General features: G+C 36.0%; 1 protein-coding gene across 1 annotated transcript; it reads left to right on the top strand.

The window, feature by feature from the left end:
- Positions 1–1,189: 1,189 nt before the first annotated feature.
- LOC117344698 (deleted in malignant brain tumors 1 protein-like) lies at positions 1,190–19,973 on the top strand. The gene is made up of 11 exons (XM_033907526.1): positions 1,190–1,471; positions 5,350–5,401; positions 7,136–7,255; positions 11,279–11,435; positions 12,919–13,076; positions 14,357–14,513; positions 14,852–15,012; positions 17,336–17,710; positions 18,034–18,057; positions 19,027–19,080; positions 19,860–19,973. Exons 1-11 carry the CDS (start codon positions 1,190–1,192, stop codon positions 19,862–19,864), a joined length of 1,545 nt encoding a protein of 514 aa, XP_033763417.1. The 3' UTR covers positions 19,865–19,973.
- Positions 19,974–20,164: the final 191 nt, after the last annotated feature.

The raw sequence follows: 20,164 nt of genomic DNA, 5'->3' as shown, positions 1-20,164 counted from the left end.
TGGATATAATTTTTACATGTTTATTTTCGTGTCAAGGTGTGTCATTACAGTGTGAGGACACTATAAAGTCGTTCGTTAATGGCTCCATCATACATGGACACCGTTCTTTAACGAACTTGCATTAAATGAGCGTAATTATAACATAACAAACCAAACCAGGCCAAGAAGAAGTATTTGTGTCACCTGGTTCTCACACTCTCGAATTCCGATAGGAAATATAAACCTGTCCTTGTCTATGAACGTTATCTATATACAGACTATTTTATCTATCTGGACAGATCACAGTTGGACACAATCAGTAAGGTTAGTTTCTCTCGCTTTCTCTATATATTTTTGCATGCTAACGTATGTTTCTGATTCAATGTGTCTCTGATTGAGTTAATTGTGGCTTGATCATTAGTATTGCTTTTATGTTGACTCTTATAGCACTGGCAGCCTCGACGATAGTATCTGATAAATATCTTAACCCTTTGTTGATCGGGTTGCAGGTCCCTTAGCGCTTATAGCCATACCTTAAAATAATTTCGTCACCGTGTTCGTCCGTGTCTTTGTCCGCGGCAGTGTCCGTGTCCATGTCCGCGTGTGGGTCCTTGCCTGTGTCCGTGTCCGGGTCTTTGTCCGTGGCCGTGTTTCGATGTCGGTGCCTATGTCCATGTCTATGTCTGGGTCTGGGTCCATGTCCGTGTCCGTGTCCGTGTCCTTGACCGTGTCCATGTCCGTGTCCGTGTCCGTGTCCGTGTCCTTGACCGTGTCCATGTCCGTGCCATCGCCGGTGTCCGTGTCATTTCCTGTGCCCATGTCCGTGACCGTGTCCATGTCCGTGGCCATGCCTGTGACCATGCTCTGTCCCGACTTGTGTTAATATGAGTTAGATATACCGCGTCTGTCTTGATTCTGAATACTCCATTATGGTGTTTGTAGAGAGTCATGTCACAGTGGAGTAAGTCTATAGGACTGATTCCAAATACCAGGAATGATAAAATATGTAGATTTTTGTTTCAGTCGAACAGGTATTTCAACTTAGGCTGCAGATTGTGTTGTTAATCTGACCCGATTTCCGACTATGAGATTATAATCAAGCACTTATCGTGACTATAATCGTTGATTTGTATTGTAGTTGTTCCATATTTCTATAAAGTCGATATACAACAAACAAATATTTGTATATTTAATGTCTGTCATTTACTAGATGCTGTTTGTCTGGATAGTCGTACTAGCGTCGGTGAGTGTCGGCTGTCTTTCGTACCTGCCCGATGACACATCCAACGATGTTGACAGCATTTCATCGCCTGACCTCTGGCCGCGCAGCCATCACAACTGTAAAATATGTCCGTATATTTTAGGAGCTTCTGTGATGTGTGTGCACCTGAGTGGACAGTGCGATGTACACGAGGACCGATGTTTTAGGAGTCTGGGGAGCCAGATGGTTATATATGGATTTCCTTACAGCAAAATAGACTATGATGGCAGGGTAACTATCAATACTCATATTTTCTAAACCAAAACCAATTTATGTTTCTCTTGTACAATGTATGTTTGAATTTTTAATCAACAATTAATGTTGAAATCATTTATGTGATTTTCATTATCGTCGATTGGTGTTGACATAGTTCCTGTGATTTTCATTATCAATTCGTGTTGACATAGTTCCTGTGATTTTCATTATCATCGATTAGTGTTGACATAATTCCTGTGATTTTCATTATCAATTCGTGTTGACATAATTCCTGTGATTTTCATTATATCATCAATTGGCGTTGACAATATTCCTGTGATTTTCATTATCGTCAATTCGTGTTGACATAATTCCTGTAATTTTCATAATCATCAATTCGTGTTGACATCATTTCTGAGATTTTCATGTTCATAAATTCGTGTTGACATCATTTCTGGAATTTTCATTATTATCAATTGGTGTTGACATCATTTCTGTGATTTTCATTATTATCATTTCGTGTTGACATAATTCCTGTGATTTCCATTATCATCAATTAGTATTGACACGATTCCTTTGACTTTGTATGACCATCAATACACACGTGTAAACATCCTGCTGTTATCCTCGGTTCATTTTTTTTTATAATTGGAAGATTCGTCGTATGTTTTAAACTTTTCATTTTCATCGTATGGATGAAAGACACTCATCTATCGGATCATTTTTCTTCATACTTGACCAAACGGGTAATCCACTGATTATGTCATTAAACTCTTACTGTCCAAACATTTCGCTGACATAGTTGTTATGAAACCACGTGGTTTAATATTATGATTGCCTTGTACCACGCGAGATCTCGTCAGGTCATGTGAACGACATGGTCACTACAGATGTGTCTGCAAAATGTTTGGAAACTAAGAGCTGTATAAAACAAGAAATATCTTTAAAAAAGATAAACGGCATAGTTTTAATGCTAGTGGTTATAATGTAAATCTGCTGGTGAAATAAATTAACGAACTAATTAATACATGCGCAGTTTCAGCACGGATAACAAAATTATATCAGTTTGAATCCTTTGTTGGTGATAAAAAGAATCAGGAATATGATTTTATTAATGTGTCGTTTGAATAGATACATCCACTTATTCAGCTTGCATTCAAGCTTAATTTTGTTTCGTCTTTAACTGCATATCTGCATTTTGCATTTACCGCTACATTGACCAATCACATACTTCATCTTGACCAGTAACGGCACCTTTCGCGTCATATCCGTGGTCAAAGAAAATGATACGGCTATGCCGAAAAATGAGTGGATTGGCCTGTATATGTATGGTGACATAGGTAGAAAAATGAGTGGATTGGCCTGTATATGTATGGTGACATAGAAAAATGAGTGGATTGGCCTGTATATGAATGGTGACATAGGTAGAAAAATGAGTGGATTGGCCTGTATATGTATGGTGACATAGATAGAAAAATGTGTGGATTGGCCTGTATATGTATGGTGACATAGGTAGAAAAATGAGTGGATTGGCCTGTATATGTATGGTGACATAGGTAGAAAAATGAGTGGATTGGCCTGTATATGTATGGTGACATAGAAAAATGAGTGGATTGGCCTGTATATGTATGGTGACATAGAAAAATGAGTGGATTGGCCTGTATATGAATGATGACATAGGTAGAAAAATGAGTGGATTGGCCTGTATATGTATGGTGACATAGGTAGATAAATGAGTGGATTGGCCTGTATATGAATGGTGACATAGGTAGAAAAATGAGTGGATTGGCCTTTATATGAATGGTGACATAGATAGAAAAATGAGTGGATTGGCCTGTATATGTATGGTGACATAGATAGATAAATGAGTGGATTGGCCTGTATATGAATGGTGACATAGGTAGATAAATGAGTGGATTGGCCTGTATATGTATGGTGACATAGGTAGATAAATGAGTGGATTGGCCTGTATATGAATGGTGACATAGGTAGAAAAATGAGTGGATTGGCCTGTATATGTATGGTGACATAGATAGAAAAATGAGTGGATTGGCCTGTATATGTATGGTGACATAGATAGAAAAATGAGTGGATTGGCCTGTATATGAATGGTGACATAGGTAGAAAAATGAGTGGATTGGCCTTTATATGAATGGTGACATAGATAGAAAAATGAGTGGATTGGCCTTTATATGTATGGTGACATAGATAGAAAAATGAGTGGATTGGCCTTTATATGAATGGTGACATAGATAGAAAAATGAGTGGATTGGCCTGTATATGAATGGTGACATAGGTAGAAAAATGTTTGACGTATCAATAGCTGTTTGTTCTCCGCTGAATATTTGAAAACATACAACGAAGTGTCGCCTTTGGCCTAGTTCGCCACTATGGCTTGAACTTTGATGTTAACTGGCGGCCTATATTTCACACCGTTTTCACCGACACATTTGGGGGCTCGGCTATACGTCGAAGGAGGGGCATGGCTTCGAAGCGCCAAAGATGTGCCAGAGGTGAGAAATCGTGTTGATATTGTTCCCATAAGGTATCATTCGTAGCAAATACTTATACCACTGAACCCAGGAATATCAAAGTTTCCTTTAGATATGAATAATCTTTGTAGCCGTGTTTAAGTTTTATATTATGAGACAACGTCGACGAAGACTTGAAAGTTACCCTACATTTTTGACATATTCTTTGGGATGTGTCTCATGTTTAAGTGTGATATGTTGCTGGAGGTAAACCTCCAGCGTGAAAGATATCCTCAGTGACAACATTGGTGTTGGTTACCATCATACTTCCTGACGTGTCGTGACGTGTCAGATATGATTCCAATGTGTACTTTTTAGTACGGATGTGGTATACGTTCCTTGGTTTCACTGTTGTTTATTCTTCGCGAAGGAGATTTGATGAAGCCATCTGTAAAGCAGAGACAACAAAGTCGGTGCTTATAAATTGCATACAGTCGTGACCTCATGGGCAACATAGAAAATTTTGTAGTAAATGCGCAATTTAAGGGTTTCTCGTAAAAAGTCGGCATTAAACGTGTTGAAATGGATTTTTGACCTTTCTTAAACACTTTTCAAGCATTATTCCTGTTTGACAGCAATGCAGTTATCCGGGAAATGCCATTTTTACGGCGCTCGTTTGGTAATTTTATCGATCTATCAAATGTTGTGGAATTCAATCTGATTACGTCTGGGTTCCGTGGTATAAGTGTGATACCTTATAGGAACAATATCAACATTTTTCTCAATTCTTATTGTAAATTTCGAACTTGTAACATTAAATTACCAATCGAATACGGAAGATGGAATAACATCCCAAGAGAAAATAGAATCTGTAGTCTGTGTAACCTGAATGAAATAAGAGACGAATTCCATTATCTATTTAATTGTAGCGATCATCAAATAGCATTAAACAGAAAAAAATATATATCTAGATACTATTATGAAAGACCAAGTACATTCAAATTTGATACACTTTTTTAATTTTGTAGTAGACGATGAATTGAAATCACTTGTGAAATTAATTAAAGAAATAAGTATACGACTCAACAATATTTAAGATAATCTCTGGCTTAACAAATGTATCGATGTATTATATCATATGTCCTGTACAAATTTTGCATGTATATAATTCTCTACACTTTATATGTTTATGAGAATAAAATATTGTCATTGTCATTGTCTCACCTGTGTCACAGCTGTGGCGCTTCGAAGCCGTCCCCTCCTTCGACGTATAGCCACGCCCCCAAATGTGGCGGTAGTGTTTTAGAGGTCGATAACGCATCAGAAATTTTCTGATAACTTTTCCCCTTCTATTTTCTTAAAAGATGTTTTCCTTCTTTCCTGTTTTATCAATTATCATAACTTTTTTTCTTTAAAAATACCATTTTGTAATTTCGTTGGTAGGAAGCCTGGGCCCGATCGGACACGGTTTCCAATACCTGTACACATGGCAGCGGTAATATATCTGTGTGTGTCCATAGTGTCACTTACGTGTAGATAAAAGGAAAGTTCACATCAATATCTAAAATAAAACTGTCTGGTGATACGATAAGAAGGTATTTAGTAAAGTAATTTATTTACAGTAAGGCGGTAGAATTGTACAATATTTTGTAAGGAAATCGTGTCTTTATCAAGCAAAATATCTCATTGTGTGCTTCAGAAGATTACCACAGTATACTAGAATGTTCATTGAAATGTTGAAATGTATAAATACTGACTGGAGTATCGCATTCTCCTACGATTATTATCCTCTACATTAACATGTGTTAATCCCTATAATCATATGGGAACATTCTCCTATGGCAAGCCAAATTGTCATTTATTCGCGGAGTAATGTTGATCCACTATTTTATCAAATTATATGAGATATTTTTATGAGATAGTTTATATGTTTATGAAATATCTTATATGTTTATGAGATAGTTCATATGTTTATGAGATATCTTATATGTTTATGAGATATCCTATTTAAAATTTATTAGATATCTTATGTAATATATAAGATATTTCATAAAAGATATATCTTATATCCTTTATAAGATATCTTATAAACTTTTCTTTATAAGGTATCTAATATTATATATATAATATATAAGATATATAATATATAAGATATCTTATATCTTTTATAAGATATCTTATAAACTTTTCTTTATGAGATATCTTATAAAGTATATAAAATATCTTATAATGAAAAGTTTATTAGACATTTTATGAAGAATGAGACTCTCGTGAGACCGGCAAAACATTAAAGTTCGAGAATGACTGCTCCCTCTGTAAGGTAACGTTTTGTTGGAAGGCACGCGGAACATACACAATCAACAATCTATCTCGAGCACGATCGGCTAGGCACGGAGCAGATGTCGTGTTCGAGCAAACATGAATATATGGCAATTATAAATATGTTTCAAACCATTATATTTAGTTTTAGCTTAATCTCGCCTCCTTCATCGAGTGGAGGAGAGTTCATTATCTCAAATTCAAATCTCGTTCTAATTAGATATCTTATAATCAAATTATATAAGATATCTTTTAAAATTTCCTTTATAAGATATCTTATATAATGTATAAGATATCTCATATAATTTTCTTCATAAGATATGTTACATCTTTTATGAGATATCTTATATATTATATAAGATATCTTATATCTTTTATGAGATATCTTATATATTATATAAGATATCTTATAAAGGAAATTATATAAGATATCTCATTTATTATATAAGATATCCTATAAAGAAAGCTTTTAAGATATCTTATATAATTTGGTAAAATCCTGGATCAATGTCGCTGCGTGAATAAATGACAACATTGGCTTGCCATATCCTCCTATGATTATTATCCTTTACATTGACATGTGTAAATCCCTATAATCATGTAGTGACATTCTCCTGTGTTGTTATGGATACCGTTATCGTTAACTAACGAACAATGGGATATTTCCAACATTCAAGTTCAAAGTATGGCTTAATGACGAATATGTTACTATACAAATGATTGAGGTTTTTATAAGTCACACCAAAATGAACAATGACCTTATCCGGTTTAAGAATCGGGCTGATACTACTTCAGCTACATCCGATAAACAGATAAACAAGTCTGATTCGTGCTTCTAGTAAATTTTTCCTTGGTATATCAATAAAATAACATGTAGCATTCACCTTGAATTACACACTTTCATTTACAGGTGGTAACTCTGGTCACGTGACACACTCTCCACATCATACATCTGCCCCAGCCGTAAAGACGACACCATCGGGGATGAATGTCGTTACCTCGTCCGTCATACATCCGTCAAGTATTGCACGTGAGTTCAAGTTGTTTCCCATCCAAATATACGGTAGACCATCTCTAATGTTTTATTATTAGAGCAGGGAGTACGCAATTTCGCAAAGTACGTAAATTCGCACACCTAACGTTTTTTTTTTTTTTTTTTTTTGCGTTTTCCTCCAGGTGATCTAGATCTAGGACAGTCCATTTTAGTTTATAAATATTGTGACAAGTGCCACACTTTCGTCGACCTTTTGCCATTTTAGTTATATCTTTTCAGATTAAGTTCGATTTGTAAACAAATTTTAACTGATACAACTCTCTTCTGATAAACTGTATACCGGATGATTCAATAGTTTATTGAAAATAATCCCAGTTGTTGATAGGGATATACCTCTGAAATATTAAGGGAAACTATCATTGATCAGAATAGGATAAAAACTGAATACAAATCCACCATGTACAATTGTATAACTAATAACATCGTTGACCTGCAAGCACCCCGTCGCTTTCGTCGCCTTGTTTACATTACCTCCACAGGGAGTGGTCAATAAATAAAGCAAAAATTGCGGTAAATTTTACATTCTTTTATGATGTGCGATTCCTGTAGAGCCACTCAGAATATACAATTAAATAAAAGAAAACCAGTAATGCCAGTGTGAATTGAATTTTGGCCGTTTTATTCCTAAAAAACGACATGACGTAAAAACATGTAACAATACATGTTGTCCCACACTGAACAACATTACAATAAATCATTGTACAATATAAACATTATACCAAATAATTGTAGGTGGGGTGCAAAAAACCGCCATATGGCAGAGATAGCAAGCATGGAATCGCATGTGTCCAAGCATTGCTAGCTCTCGCCAAACCCCACTTACGAGTTGTCTCTAGAGATTATTTAATCACGACATTGGGTTTAATCTTAGTTTAGAAAATTGTTTGTATACAAAATTATTGAAAACTATATTTATTCCCCCCAAAAAAGAAGTTAAATGGGTGTGCGAAATTATGTTCCCGATCGTCTTCAAACCCAGCAATAAACACAAGTTAACAACAGCTCCCATGCGCAGTAATACGTGTGCGTACATAACAGGTAACACACTTATATGTTGCGAAGCATTTGTACGTCTAACAAATCCCTGTTGTGTACCCGGTGTGGAGGGAACATACCAAGATGGCGGCCGAAACAGATCAACAAAGGTAGATGTCTGCTTTCAATGCCCGGTTCTCCTAATTGCCAAGCCTTTGTTGGTTATATTGTAAAGTGGGTAATTCAGGAAACTTATCTGAAACACATTCGTGTAGAGTTGTGATGCATAAATTGCAAGGAATTCGAATCTTTGCAATTTCCAGTTAAAGTTCATCGTACTTTCGTATTCGAAGCGCATATGATTCATTTGATTGTGTTGTTTGCTACCCTTATAGAGGTGATTTGTTAAAAACAGCGTCACACATGTTGGTAATGGACTGTGGTAAAAATTTCTGCGCAATTTCAATCAATTTAGATCAGTAGTCCATTAATTATTGACGAAATAAGAAAACGACGTGGCAGCGGATGAAAATCGTTATTTGTTTTGTTTTGTTTGTTTTGTAAATCAATCGGCGGTGGAGATCCAAAAATAAGGGTGGGGAGAGGATTTTTTTTGGATATGGAGTGGACATAATAAGGTATGAAGGAATACATAACCGATCAAATACAATGAACTGTCAGTCAAACATCATATCAGCTGGTATAGCATGCTTATTTCCTTTCAGGTCCTCGGCCGTGGATGTAACAAATCGCGAAAGAATGTTGTGCAGTCAATGTGTTAAAGTGTTTAAGACAAGTTTGTGTTAGAGTAAGGATTTAGTAATGTTTTATCTGTTTCAAATTTATTTTGAATTTAAAACACCCGAGCCGAAGATTGCCATTTTGGAAATCCATTTTCAGAAGAATCATGCACAAATTGTCTATAACATAAGAAATATTGTCTTTGTTTTAAATATGGATACACTAGATCCTAAATTCTAACAATAACCCAACTTCACGTGCGTTTCTTCGCCATGTGCCTTAGAAGGCTAGTTCAACTTATACTCCTTACGATATAGCTTACAACGATCACGTGACACAGCACGATGAACTGCAGTCACGTGGTTTGTCCCGTAGTCTTTCCTCGGGAAGGAGGCGTTGCAACTCGGACGTTTGGATACATGTCCCACTGTGTGTTTAATATCTTGGTGACGTCTAAGATGATCTTTGTGACGTTAGCGTTTGTTGTAGACATGGCAGGGGTAACCGCTTCCTCCACATTTGGTCTTTTGTGGGCTGTCAGAGAATGCTTCATCACACTTCACTCTCCACATTTGAAAGTCAAGGCATCTGATGTGTGTTAGAGAAGATTGTGTTTTACCTTACCACTTCTTGTCTTGAACACTTTAACACATTAATTGCACAACATTCTTTCGCGAAATGTTACATCCACGACCGAGAACCTGAAAGGAAATGAACATTTTATGCCAGGTGATATTTTTTTTAAAGTTCATTGTATTTGATCGGTTATTTATTTCCTCCATTCCTTTGTATGTCCTCTCCCTATCAAAAACATCCTCTCCCTACTCTTATTTTTGGGTTCCGCCGCCGATTAATTTGTAAAAAAGAAAGAAAGAAGAAGAAGTCCCGAGTTCCCTCCGCTGCCATGTCGTTTTCTTATTTTGCTAATAACTAATTAATTTCTTACCTAAATTGACTGAAATCGCACAGAACTCTCTACCACAATCTATTACCACCATGCGTGTCGCTATTTTAACAAGCTAGCTCGATAAGATAAGGAAACAACACAATTAAATGATACAATGAACTTTAACTTGAAATCTGCAAATACGCGAATTCCTTGCAGTTTGTGCATCACAACTCTACACGAATAATTTCCTAAATTACCCATTTTACAATATAACGAACAAAGGCTTGGTAATTAGGAGAACAAGGCATTGAAAGTAGACATCTACCTTTGTTGATCTGTTTCGGCCGCCATCTTGGTATGCCCCCTCCATACCGCTATAAAACAGTGACAATGTGATGTTTCTTCCTCAATTTGAAATCAATTTGGTGAAAATGTATTTAAATACCTACCGAAATTACGTACCCCCACTCTATCTGAGGATCAAGATGTTTACTATGTTAGACGATATTAATGAAAACCAGTTTTGAACTAACTGTACACATTTTGTCTTCCGAATATTAAAGGTCTGGTATAAAACGACAATTTCCTAGTAAATGCGACTTTAATAAGAACTGATCTCGCAAAACATCCGTTTTCAATTTGCTGGAATGGCATAGACATGGTAACCAGAAATGTCGAGTGGTAATAATGATGATGATTATGCTAATAAATCGGCTGTGTGCGATATACGTATATAAACCCCTACGTGTGTTAGTTATGGCACTGCAACGTGATATATCACATAGTTATTAGAAAGCAAACAAACCTCTACACGTGTTTCTATTTATAGGGTTGATACACGTGACTGTGGTATATTTAAAATTCTGATTTAACGGGTGTATTACCTGTATGACAGAACTGGTGTCTAGTGAATTAGTTATCTGTATGACAGAGCCGGTGTCTAGTGAATTTGTTACCTGTATGACAGAGCCGGTGTCTAGTAAATTTGTTACCTGTATTACAGAGCCAGTGTCTAGTAAATTTGTCACCTATATTACTGACAGAATCGGTTTCTAGTGAAATTATCAAACGGTGTCAAGTGAAAGTCATCCGGAACTCCTCGGCATATCTAAACAAAAAATAGTTCCGGATATAGTGAAAGTGTAACCTCATACTCCACAGTCGGTTGGACTGGCCTCAGTCTCTAGAATATCAACATTATTACATGTAATTTGATTATAATTAAGAAAAATAGATTAATTTTAGTCTCTACGATATGTCTGATTCTAGACATTCTAACTTACAAATTAAGGGAAGGTAATCTTGTATCAAAAATTAACTGGGCAATTCTTTTCAAAAACCTGTTGGCTAGACTAACAGCCGTCGTCGAGTGAATTTATTAAATTCTTTTATAGAGTCGGTGCACGCGGCCTTGATGTCAAATAACGGTATAAATCAACATGACGGTGTCTTAGTAATCACTGCTGACGGCAGAGATCACGTGGTCTGTGCGGACGGATGGACGGAACAAAACAGCCAAGTAGTGTGTAGAGCAATCGGATCCCCTCCAGGGTTGGTAATTGTCTGGCTTTCATCTAGTAATTAAATATTTTAGCAAGAACAATGTTTTTGGATAAATCAGTCATCGGTTTGACAACAATAGCCCGTAACTGGTACCGCGGTATTACTCTCTAGCAGTCACGTGACTTATATTTATCCAATGTAATCACCACAGCAAAAACAAAAACAAAAAAAACATACAGTGATATGATGTCATTCAAGTTGGTTTTGATTACAAAGTAGAAAATGCTTTGCAAAAAAAAATTATTTATCGTTTCATGTACAAAATTAATGCTGCAAATTCGATATTATGTTTTGATTTATAGACTGAATTAAACTTAGTAAAACTACAAGTTGTTTGGGGAAACTATTTAGCAAGGCAGATTAACATGTATTCAATGAGCAATGTTTTTGGTTTGTTTATATTTCGTCCTTGTTTGTCGATTTAGAAGTAAAATTATCGTTATTATGTCGGATGTTCTCTGATCCTTTTGTATCTCGCGAAGTCGATTTCAACTTAGAAGATATAATTGATGAGATTTGATAACCTTCACCAGGCATGTTACTATAAACGTACACATTTTAGCGCAATCTTATTTTAGCAGAGATATTGTTTTAGCGTTTTTATTGGCGCTGGAAGCATTCCGCTAAATTATCATTTTCGGTAATTGTAGTTTGTCTACGTTGGTTTCCATAGCAATCATTATTGGTGACCTAATTCATAATTCCGCTACTCTGTTATATGTTTTTTTTTCGCAAAATTCTGAGTGCGTAAAGTTAAGAACGGTTACAGTCTTATCATCTTAATGAAATACCTTACGTAGATACCTGATATGTTGATATATCTAGTATAAGGGGTTTTACGAGATTCCAATCCAGATTGCAACACCTACTAATCATGATAAAATGGAAGTTCATTTATCTGCCAGACAGTACTTTTACGGAAAAAAATGAAATATAATCATGATAATTATCCAAAAGATTTCATGCCGGTGACGATAGGGACCTTATGTCGTAAAAAAAAAATAAAAAAAATATATATATATAAAAAAGTTTCATCGCTAGCTCGACTTATTAGGATCTCAATTGTTACTATTCTTTTTCCTTGTATTTACGCTAGTTGATATGTTTGATGTCGCGACCGACTTTTAATTTTAGAACATCATTTAGACGTATTGGTTATAAACATAGGTTAAATGCTGCTATCGATACAACCAAGAATGATTAACCCTCCGAAAGCCTAGTTTTTATTACACATATCTAAATTGGAGTTACAAGCTCACAAGTTTTAACCCACTTGTTTAACACTTGCTTACAATAATTCAAATGTATGGATGTTATCTATAGCTATTCATTGTTTGAGAGTCTGAATAAAAATATGTACATCCTCATTTGTTTGGGAAAGGTTATTAGTTGTATTGCATGATATATAATTTTATACCACTGTATATTTTATTTATGTGTTAATTTGGCTAATTTAATTATCCCCGTACAGATACGTAGCGTCATTTAAGGCGGTGCATGACTTCGGAGTACCTATGTTAAATGAACAGATCTCGTGTAATGGACAGGAGGTCGACCTGTCCACGTGCTACAGGAAGTACCGACACTGCGTCAGCGATAACATAATACATGTCACGTGTTCACCTCCAGGTAATATACATTTCTGTACATTCTTAAAAGTGAAATATTTGAAATTATCTGTTTGATAGAATGTTTTATTATACCTTTCCTTACTTTACACTATATAAAAGGTAGACAATAGAAATGCTATCTGAAACTCATCATCCAAAAATGCTATTACCAGGTTAATAGTCGAAAGTGCAGAATGAGCTCTTCAACTTGCATTAAAATTTTCACGTTTTTTGTTTTTTGTTTTTGTTTTTTGTTTTTGTTTTTTGTTTTGTTTTGTTTCATTCATTCCGTTTGATTTATCAATCAGAACAGTGCCTTTTGATCACCGAACTAAAATCAACAAAGTTCTGCTGATGCTTTCCCCTTTGCACTTTTTACCCAAAAACTCATTACACAATAGTTGTGTAGAACATCTTACAAGATAAAGAAACAAAAAGCGCGTTAAGCATCCCCTTCAAATTGGTGATGCTCGCTATTCATGCGTGACGTCATCGGAATATGACGTCAAAGATCATTACATTACAGATTCTCGTAATTGATCTTGACATGCGTGTTTTGTATAATGCTTTTATTTGGTAGGTAATGTTCTTCTCCAATATCACGATTTCTGTGCTAGATATCGACAACATAGGATGTCCAGTGATGCAGTTTGAAAAATAATATCTCCATGATATGGAACGTTTTAGACATCACCGTGATCAGGTCCCGATTTCACCAAAATCTCTTAACTTGTAGAAATTCTACATTATATAGAGTGTCTTCAGTAATACCAAATATATTTCACGAGTGGGGCTAATATTTTGATATTTTTCACGAGTGCGCATTCTGTTTATTACATTTTTTATCAACGAAAAACCTACCCCGTATGCTAACTAGGCCTTACAGCGAAAGTTTGCATACAAAAAAAGTAGTTCTCCCTGTCCAGGTGCTGACATATATGTCGGGCTTTCTGATTGGTCAATTATTTTGGTATTTTCTAATCATTAATTTGATTGGTCAAATCAGCAAAAGTGATATTTTTCACTAGTGATTCACTAGTGAAAAATATCACTTTTATAAAATGAATAATTTTTGATATTTCACTGGTAAAAATGTAATAAATATTTTTCTCCTTCGATTGAATTATGCTTTTTCATGGGTTAAGGATTTTCCTCACGTTAGGGAACGTTGATGAATCCCGGGCTTTAAAAAGTACTTTTCAAAGTTTTTCGCTTAAATCTTTTATTCACGTGTGACCCTTGTTCCAGTGATTTTGAGACTGACGAGTATTGTTTTACATGCCGACTCTTTCTGTCTAGCGTCTTTACATGTTTCCTTGATGTCTAACACCGGGATAACGCCGAACGAGGGCCTCCTAATCATTAACACAGAAGGCAAAGATCACGTGGTCTGTTTGGAAGGATGGACGAAACAAAACAGTCAAGTAGTGTGTAGAACCGTTGGATCCCCTCCAGGGTTGGTAATTTTCTGCTATTTTCCCCATTAAAAGAACATTTTACAACAAAATATTATAATATTTTAATTACTTAATTATTCTGTAATAGGAAGGAATAATGAAAAATACCCTACCCGTACCGGGCTTCAAAATAGCGACCTTTCCCTCTCAAGGCAAAAATCCTACCACTAGGCTAAAGGAAAATTACCACTATTATGAGCTAGTAAAGTGACCTTATACTCTCTATTTTTACACTTCAATAGGTAAACAGATAACTTATTTCAGTTGTTTCACACTTAAGCAGCATAAATGTCTACGACATATAAATATATTTTCTTAAATTTACTCTCCCGTACAGATTCGTAGCATCATATACGGTTGTACAAAACTTCGTTATACCCGAGTTTAAAGAACAGTTCTCGTGTACTGGACAGGAGCAGGACCTCTCCATGTGTCCACGTCACAGGCAACAACTCTGCTACAGCGGTTACGTCATACACGTCAAGTGTTTAGGTACAGGTACGTATGATTGTCTTGTATGAAAGCCGCAATTCTATCTCAAAATCTATGGAAAGAGGGGGACATTTGAATAAAAATCTAGATTTGCATGGAGATCACGTACAGCAATAAAACCAGGTGTTCCGGCAGGGTAAGCGTCTCCTGTTCCATCAATCACACCCGCCACACAATTCTAGATCAAATCCAGATTAAGTAACATTTTCAAAATGAAAACTAGGGTGGTGACAGCGGAACTACTAGGCAAACCAGCAAACATCGAGCACATCTGATGTGGTATCATTAAAGGAATATTCCATGGTCCTCGACCTGCATTTCTCGAAATATTTCGTTATCATTTTTTCCCGTCAGTAATTGACATCTGTCAGGGATATCGTGATAATGGCAACAAGTCATTCATCATTCTTCATTCGTCAAACGTAAACGTACTTTATTTGGCGCATTCAAATTTTAGCGCATTTCTGAATTTAACATATTAATGCCTTGCTGAATTGGCGCGCCAAAATTATTAGTTTATAGAAAGTGAAGTAGCACAGTCATGATTTAGCGTAATGCTTCTAGCGTGAACATAGCTACAATAGGATTACTGCTAAAATATGTACATTTAGAGTAATACAGAAATACGAATTAATAAGGAAATATAAATACAAAAATGATGTAAATACATATTCCATCATCATTTACCATACCCATTGTTCTTTGTTGGAAGATGTAACTTTGCGGGAGGTTGTATCTTTGTGGTAAGGTGTATCTTTGTTAGAAGGTGTATCTTTGAGAAAGCGTATCTTTGTCGGAAGATTTTTTTTTGCGGGAGGGTGTATCTTTGTTGGAAGGTGTATCTTTGCGGGAAGGTGTATCTATGTGGGAAGATGTATCTATGTGGGAAGGTGTATCTTTGCGGGAAGGTATATCTATGTGGGAAGGTGTATCTATGCGGGAAGGTGTATCTATGTGGGAAGGTGTATCTATGTGGGAAGGTGTATCTATGTGGGAAGGTGTATCTATGTGGGAAGGTGTATCTATGTGGGAAGGTGTATCTATGCGGGAAGGTGTATCTATGTGGGAAGGTGTATTTTTGTGGGATGGTATATCTTTGCGGGTGGGTGAAACTTTGTGGGAAGGTGTATCTTTGCGGGAAGGTGTATTTTTGTGGGAGAGTTTATCTTTGTGGATGGGTGAAACTTTTTTGGAAGGTGTATCTTTGCGGAAGAGTGTATCTGGATGGGTGTATCTTTGCCGGCGGGTGTATCTCTTCAGAAGGTTCTATCTTTGCGGAAGGGTGTTATTCACTCTGATGTTGGTAAAGTTTACGTTGTACCTAGTCTGTAGCGTTGAGCGGAGAGAAATGTCTAATGAAGGACTACAGCGCAATGTCATGGTCGATTTACATCCATATAGACACGGTGTCACAGGACTGCTTCAACTCTATTAAACAACCTCCTTAATGGTACCCGGGTAGCCACTCAGACAGTAATACAAAGTCTTCGTGGTGCTAGTTTACGGTCACGATACGTGTTCTCTTTACTGTCCGCCATACCACCAGTTAGATTTGATTCAAGCTGACAGTACCTGGATTCTTCACCGACAAGCGCGTTAGTATGGATAAACCCGAATAGAGATTCCAGGCAGGTGACATTTTGGAACATGACCGATATGGTGGATGTTCAGTGTGGGGAGGCATACATCATGGGGGAAACTGAACGAGATGTCTTCACGAATGGTACCCTTACGGCTCTGGTTTGCTTCTAAAATCCTTGACGCCTATGACAAACCTTTCGCTTGAGCTATCAGATCTGACTCCACCCTTATTGACGATGATTATATGCCACTTGAGCAGTATCTTGATCAAGAGGCAATTCAAGGAATGGATTGACCAGCCTGCTCGGTGGATCTAAATCCCATCGACCATGCATAAGGCAAGCTGTAGAGAGCTCTCTCTCTCTCTCTCTCACTCTCTCTCTCTCTCTGTCAGAAATGTTCAGCCAAGGAAGCTTTGGGAGATGAGTGGAACGTTTCCCCCGAAACCGAGTATACAACCACATTCATGGCATGCACAGACGTTGTGCAAAGAGCAATTGATGTTCATGGGCATCACACTAGATACTAAAACAGTTATGTTTATTTAGGACGAATTTTGAATATATCTTTGTTACCAATTTTAAGATGAATCCAATTTCTGTGACTCGTTTTCTGACTGTAAAATTTTTGTATGAATTAAGGGGACAATCAATCGCAGTATAACCCAATTAAGTATTTGTGTTCAGCTATGCCTACATCTGTAAGGCAATGGATTCTTATCGTTAATATTTCTACATTGATACCATAGTTTCCACGACACCTCTCCCTCTATCAACCACCACCACTCCAACAACCACACCGACCACCACTCCAACTCCAACAACCATAACGACCACCACTCCAACTCCAACAACCATAACGACCACCACTCCAACTCCAACAACCATAACGACCACCACTCCAACTCCAACAACCACACCGACCACCACTCCAACTCCAACAACCATAACGACCACCACTCCAACAACCATAACGACCACCACTCCAACAACCACATCGACCACCACTGCAACTCCAACAACCATAACGACCACCACTCCAACAACCATAACGACCACCACTCCAACAACCACATCGACTACAACGACCACCACTCCAACTACAACTACACAGACGACTACTGGTATGGTCTTCTGATTTATATATCACAGATTCTTGCCATTTTTATAAAAAAAAATATCGGTCATAAGTTCTTTCCATAAGTAGTTTCCATATATAGCCGAAAAGTAATAAAGATAAAATAATAACAATGTTTTCATCAAGTTTAAGCCATTTTAGTGAGAGCTCATATATCTTCAGTTCTATTATTATCATAAAGTTCTATTATTATCATAAAGTTCTATTGTTATCATAAAGTTCTATTGTTATTATAAAGTTCTATTATTATCATAAAGTTCTATTATTATTATAAAGTTCTATTGTTATTGGACAGTTCTATTGTTTCAGGTCACTGGATAACCTTTGGTCACGGTAAGTAATTCCTGTGATTTGAACACTGATGCTTAACGACAAAAGGAAACTATCGATAGCAATAAAACACATGTTCTGCGATAGAAGGTAAACAGCGACGCGTTTACAAAATCTACATATCATTTATATTATTATAATTTTCTTTTATAAAATACTTGATTGCTAGATTAGAAAGCACACTTATATGGTATTAAATAAACAGAAATAAGGAGTAGGTTATTATATAAAGTAAGCCTGAATCTATTCAAACACACTTCAAAACAAAGTTCAGATTTAGATACAGTAGAACCAAAATGATTTGGGTACACCATACAGCTGATTCTTCCTTCTTGGACTCGTTAGTTATGCTAAGTGGCCCTAAATTGACTATTGGAATGAAATAAAACGTGGCAGGTACGTAAAAAAATTGTTAGTACTGTACTGTACTGTATACTTTTTCATGGTGTAGCGTCATGTAATAGTGAAAAGCATGGAGATACATAGAGAATACATGGTCAGTGTCTTAAAATGTAAGCTGTATTTTGGCGAGGGTAAAGAAAGACAAAAGTGGCGAGCCTTGGCGAGCCACATTTGTCTTTCTGTCCCGAGCCAAAAATACAGCTTATATTTTAAGACACTGACCATGTATTCTATTTATCCTGCAACATAAAAATAATCATCAAAAATAATCATTTTGAAATGAAACAGTGTCAAAAATGACAGAAATATGTTCGCGTAGTTTCACTTTGAAGTAGGTCAGTCGAATTGACGCACGTGCTAAGATTCCAAAATACAGCTGTTTTCCGTCACTGCCGTATACAGCAAAAATATATACGGTGGGTGTATTCCGACAATGCGGTGGCAGTTGCAGGATAAATTGTAGTACTTGTTGTCATCAGTAATGTATCAGTCTGTCTTTAGTCTTTGCGTACCTACTGGTGTTTCTCTGCCAACGGTAGGTAGTAAGTAGTATTAACATATTTGTTACAGTTGCAGCAAACAGTAACCCTTCAACTATCCCTCCGAATGTATGGATAGCCCTAGGTAAAAGTCAGTATATATATTTTGTTATCTTAATGATGATCTCGAATTAATTAATTAACGATTTTGAACTACATTGTATAAGTATTTTGAAAGGGGGGAAAGCCAAGTGGGATGGTTGATGAAGACTTAAATGAAGGAATTGTACTATAATGTTTGAAATACCATAACTTCCTTAGCCTTATTCCTTAGCTTTATATGGTATTGTGTTTCAAGCGTCTTAAATATTGAAATAACAAAGATAAATAGATAAATAAATAAAATAAATAAATAAATAAATAAAAATACCAGTAATCAATTATTCTTTGTGCTATCAACTATCAACTGGTATAGTCATCTGAAGGATAAAACATGCTAAATTGCATTATTTATTTTTTTAATTCCAATTAGAATATTTAACCAGGCATAGCAAAATGCTATTATAATTGTAATTTGATTACTTAACCATTAAAAGCAAATATCCATTGGTAGGATATAAGATGTCGACAAAATGGAATGATGTTAGAATATTATTATTAACAGTAAATTAGTCTGGTCTTTCAGTTCAGTGTCATGTAAGTAAAACTTAGTACTGTGTAACATATTGATTCTAGTCCGATTTCAGTATTCAAAATGATAGCGTTGGACTCATAAACTTTCCATTTTTAATTTTCGATCATACTGATTATGAACATAAGGAAAAGCAGCGCCATTATTTTAATTACAAATTGTAAGCAGCATACGTTTGGTAAGATCGTAAAGTAACTTTGTCACCAAATGCAAACAAAGTTTTATATTTACAGGGTAACCACTGCCGAGAATACATACCCCAGGTAATGCAAAAGGGAGATAGTTTATGTTATTAAAGTTGTAATTAAACAATATTTATCTTTTTCTTCCTAGATGTTCTTTCTTTTTTCTCCTTTTTATTGGTTAAGTTTTAGATGGATGTCTTTCCTTTATACAGGAACTATCTAGATATATTCCCTCATTACAGGATTGATTTTGAAATAAGGTCAGTTTGATCTCTCAAAGTCAACAGTAACGTAATGTCCAGTGTAAACCCCTGTATGCAGTATGTTTGAATCTCGAAATCACTAAACTGATA

This window comes from Pecten maximus, chromosome 16, assembly GCF_902652985.1.
Source record: "Pecten maximus chromosome 16, xPecMax1.1, whole genome shotgun sequence".
Taxonomy (NCBI): domain Eukaryota; kingdom Metazoa; phylum Mollusca; class Bivalvia; order Pectinida; family Pectinidae; genus Pecten; species Pecten maximus.
Note: the sequence above shows the minus strand (reverse complement) of the source record. Positions and strands in the feature narration are given on the sequence as shown.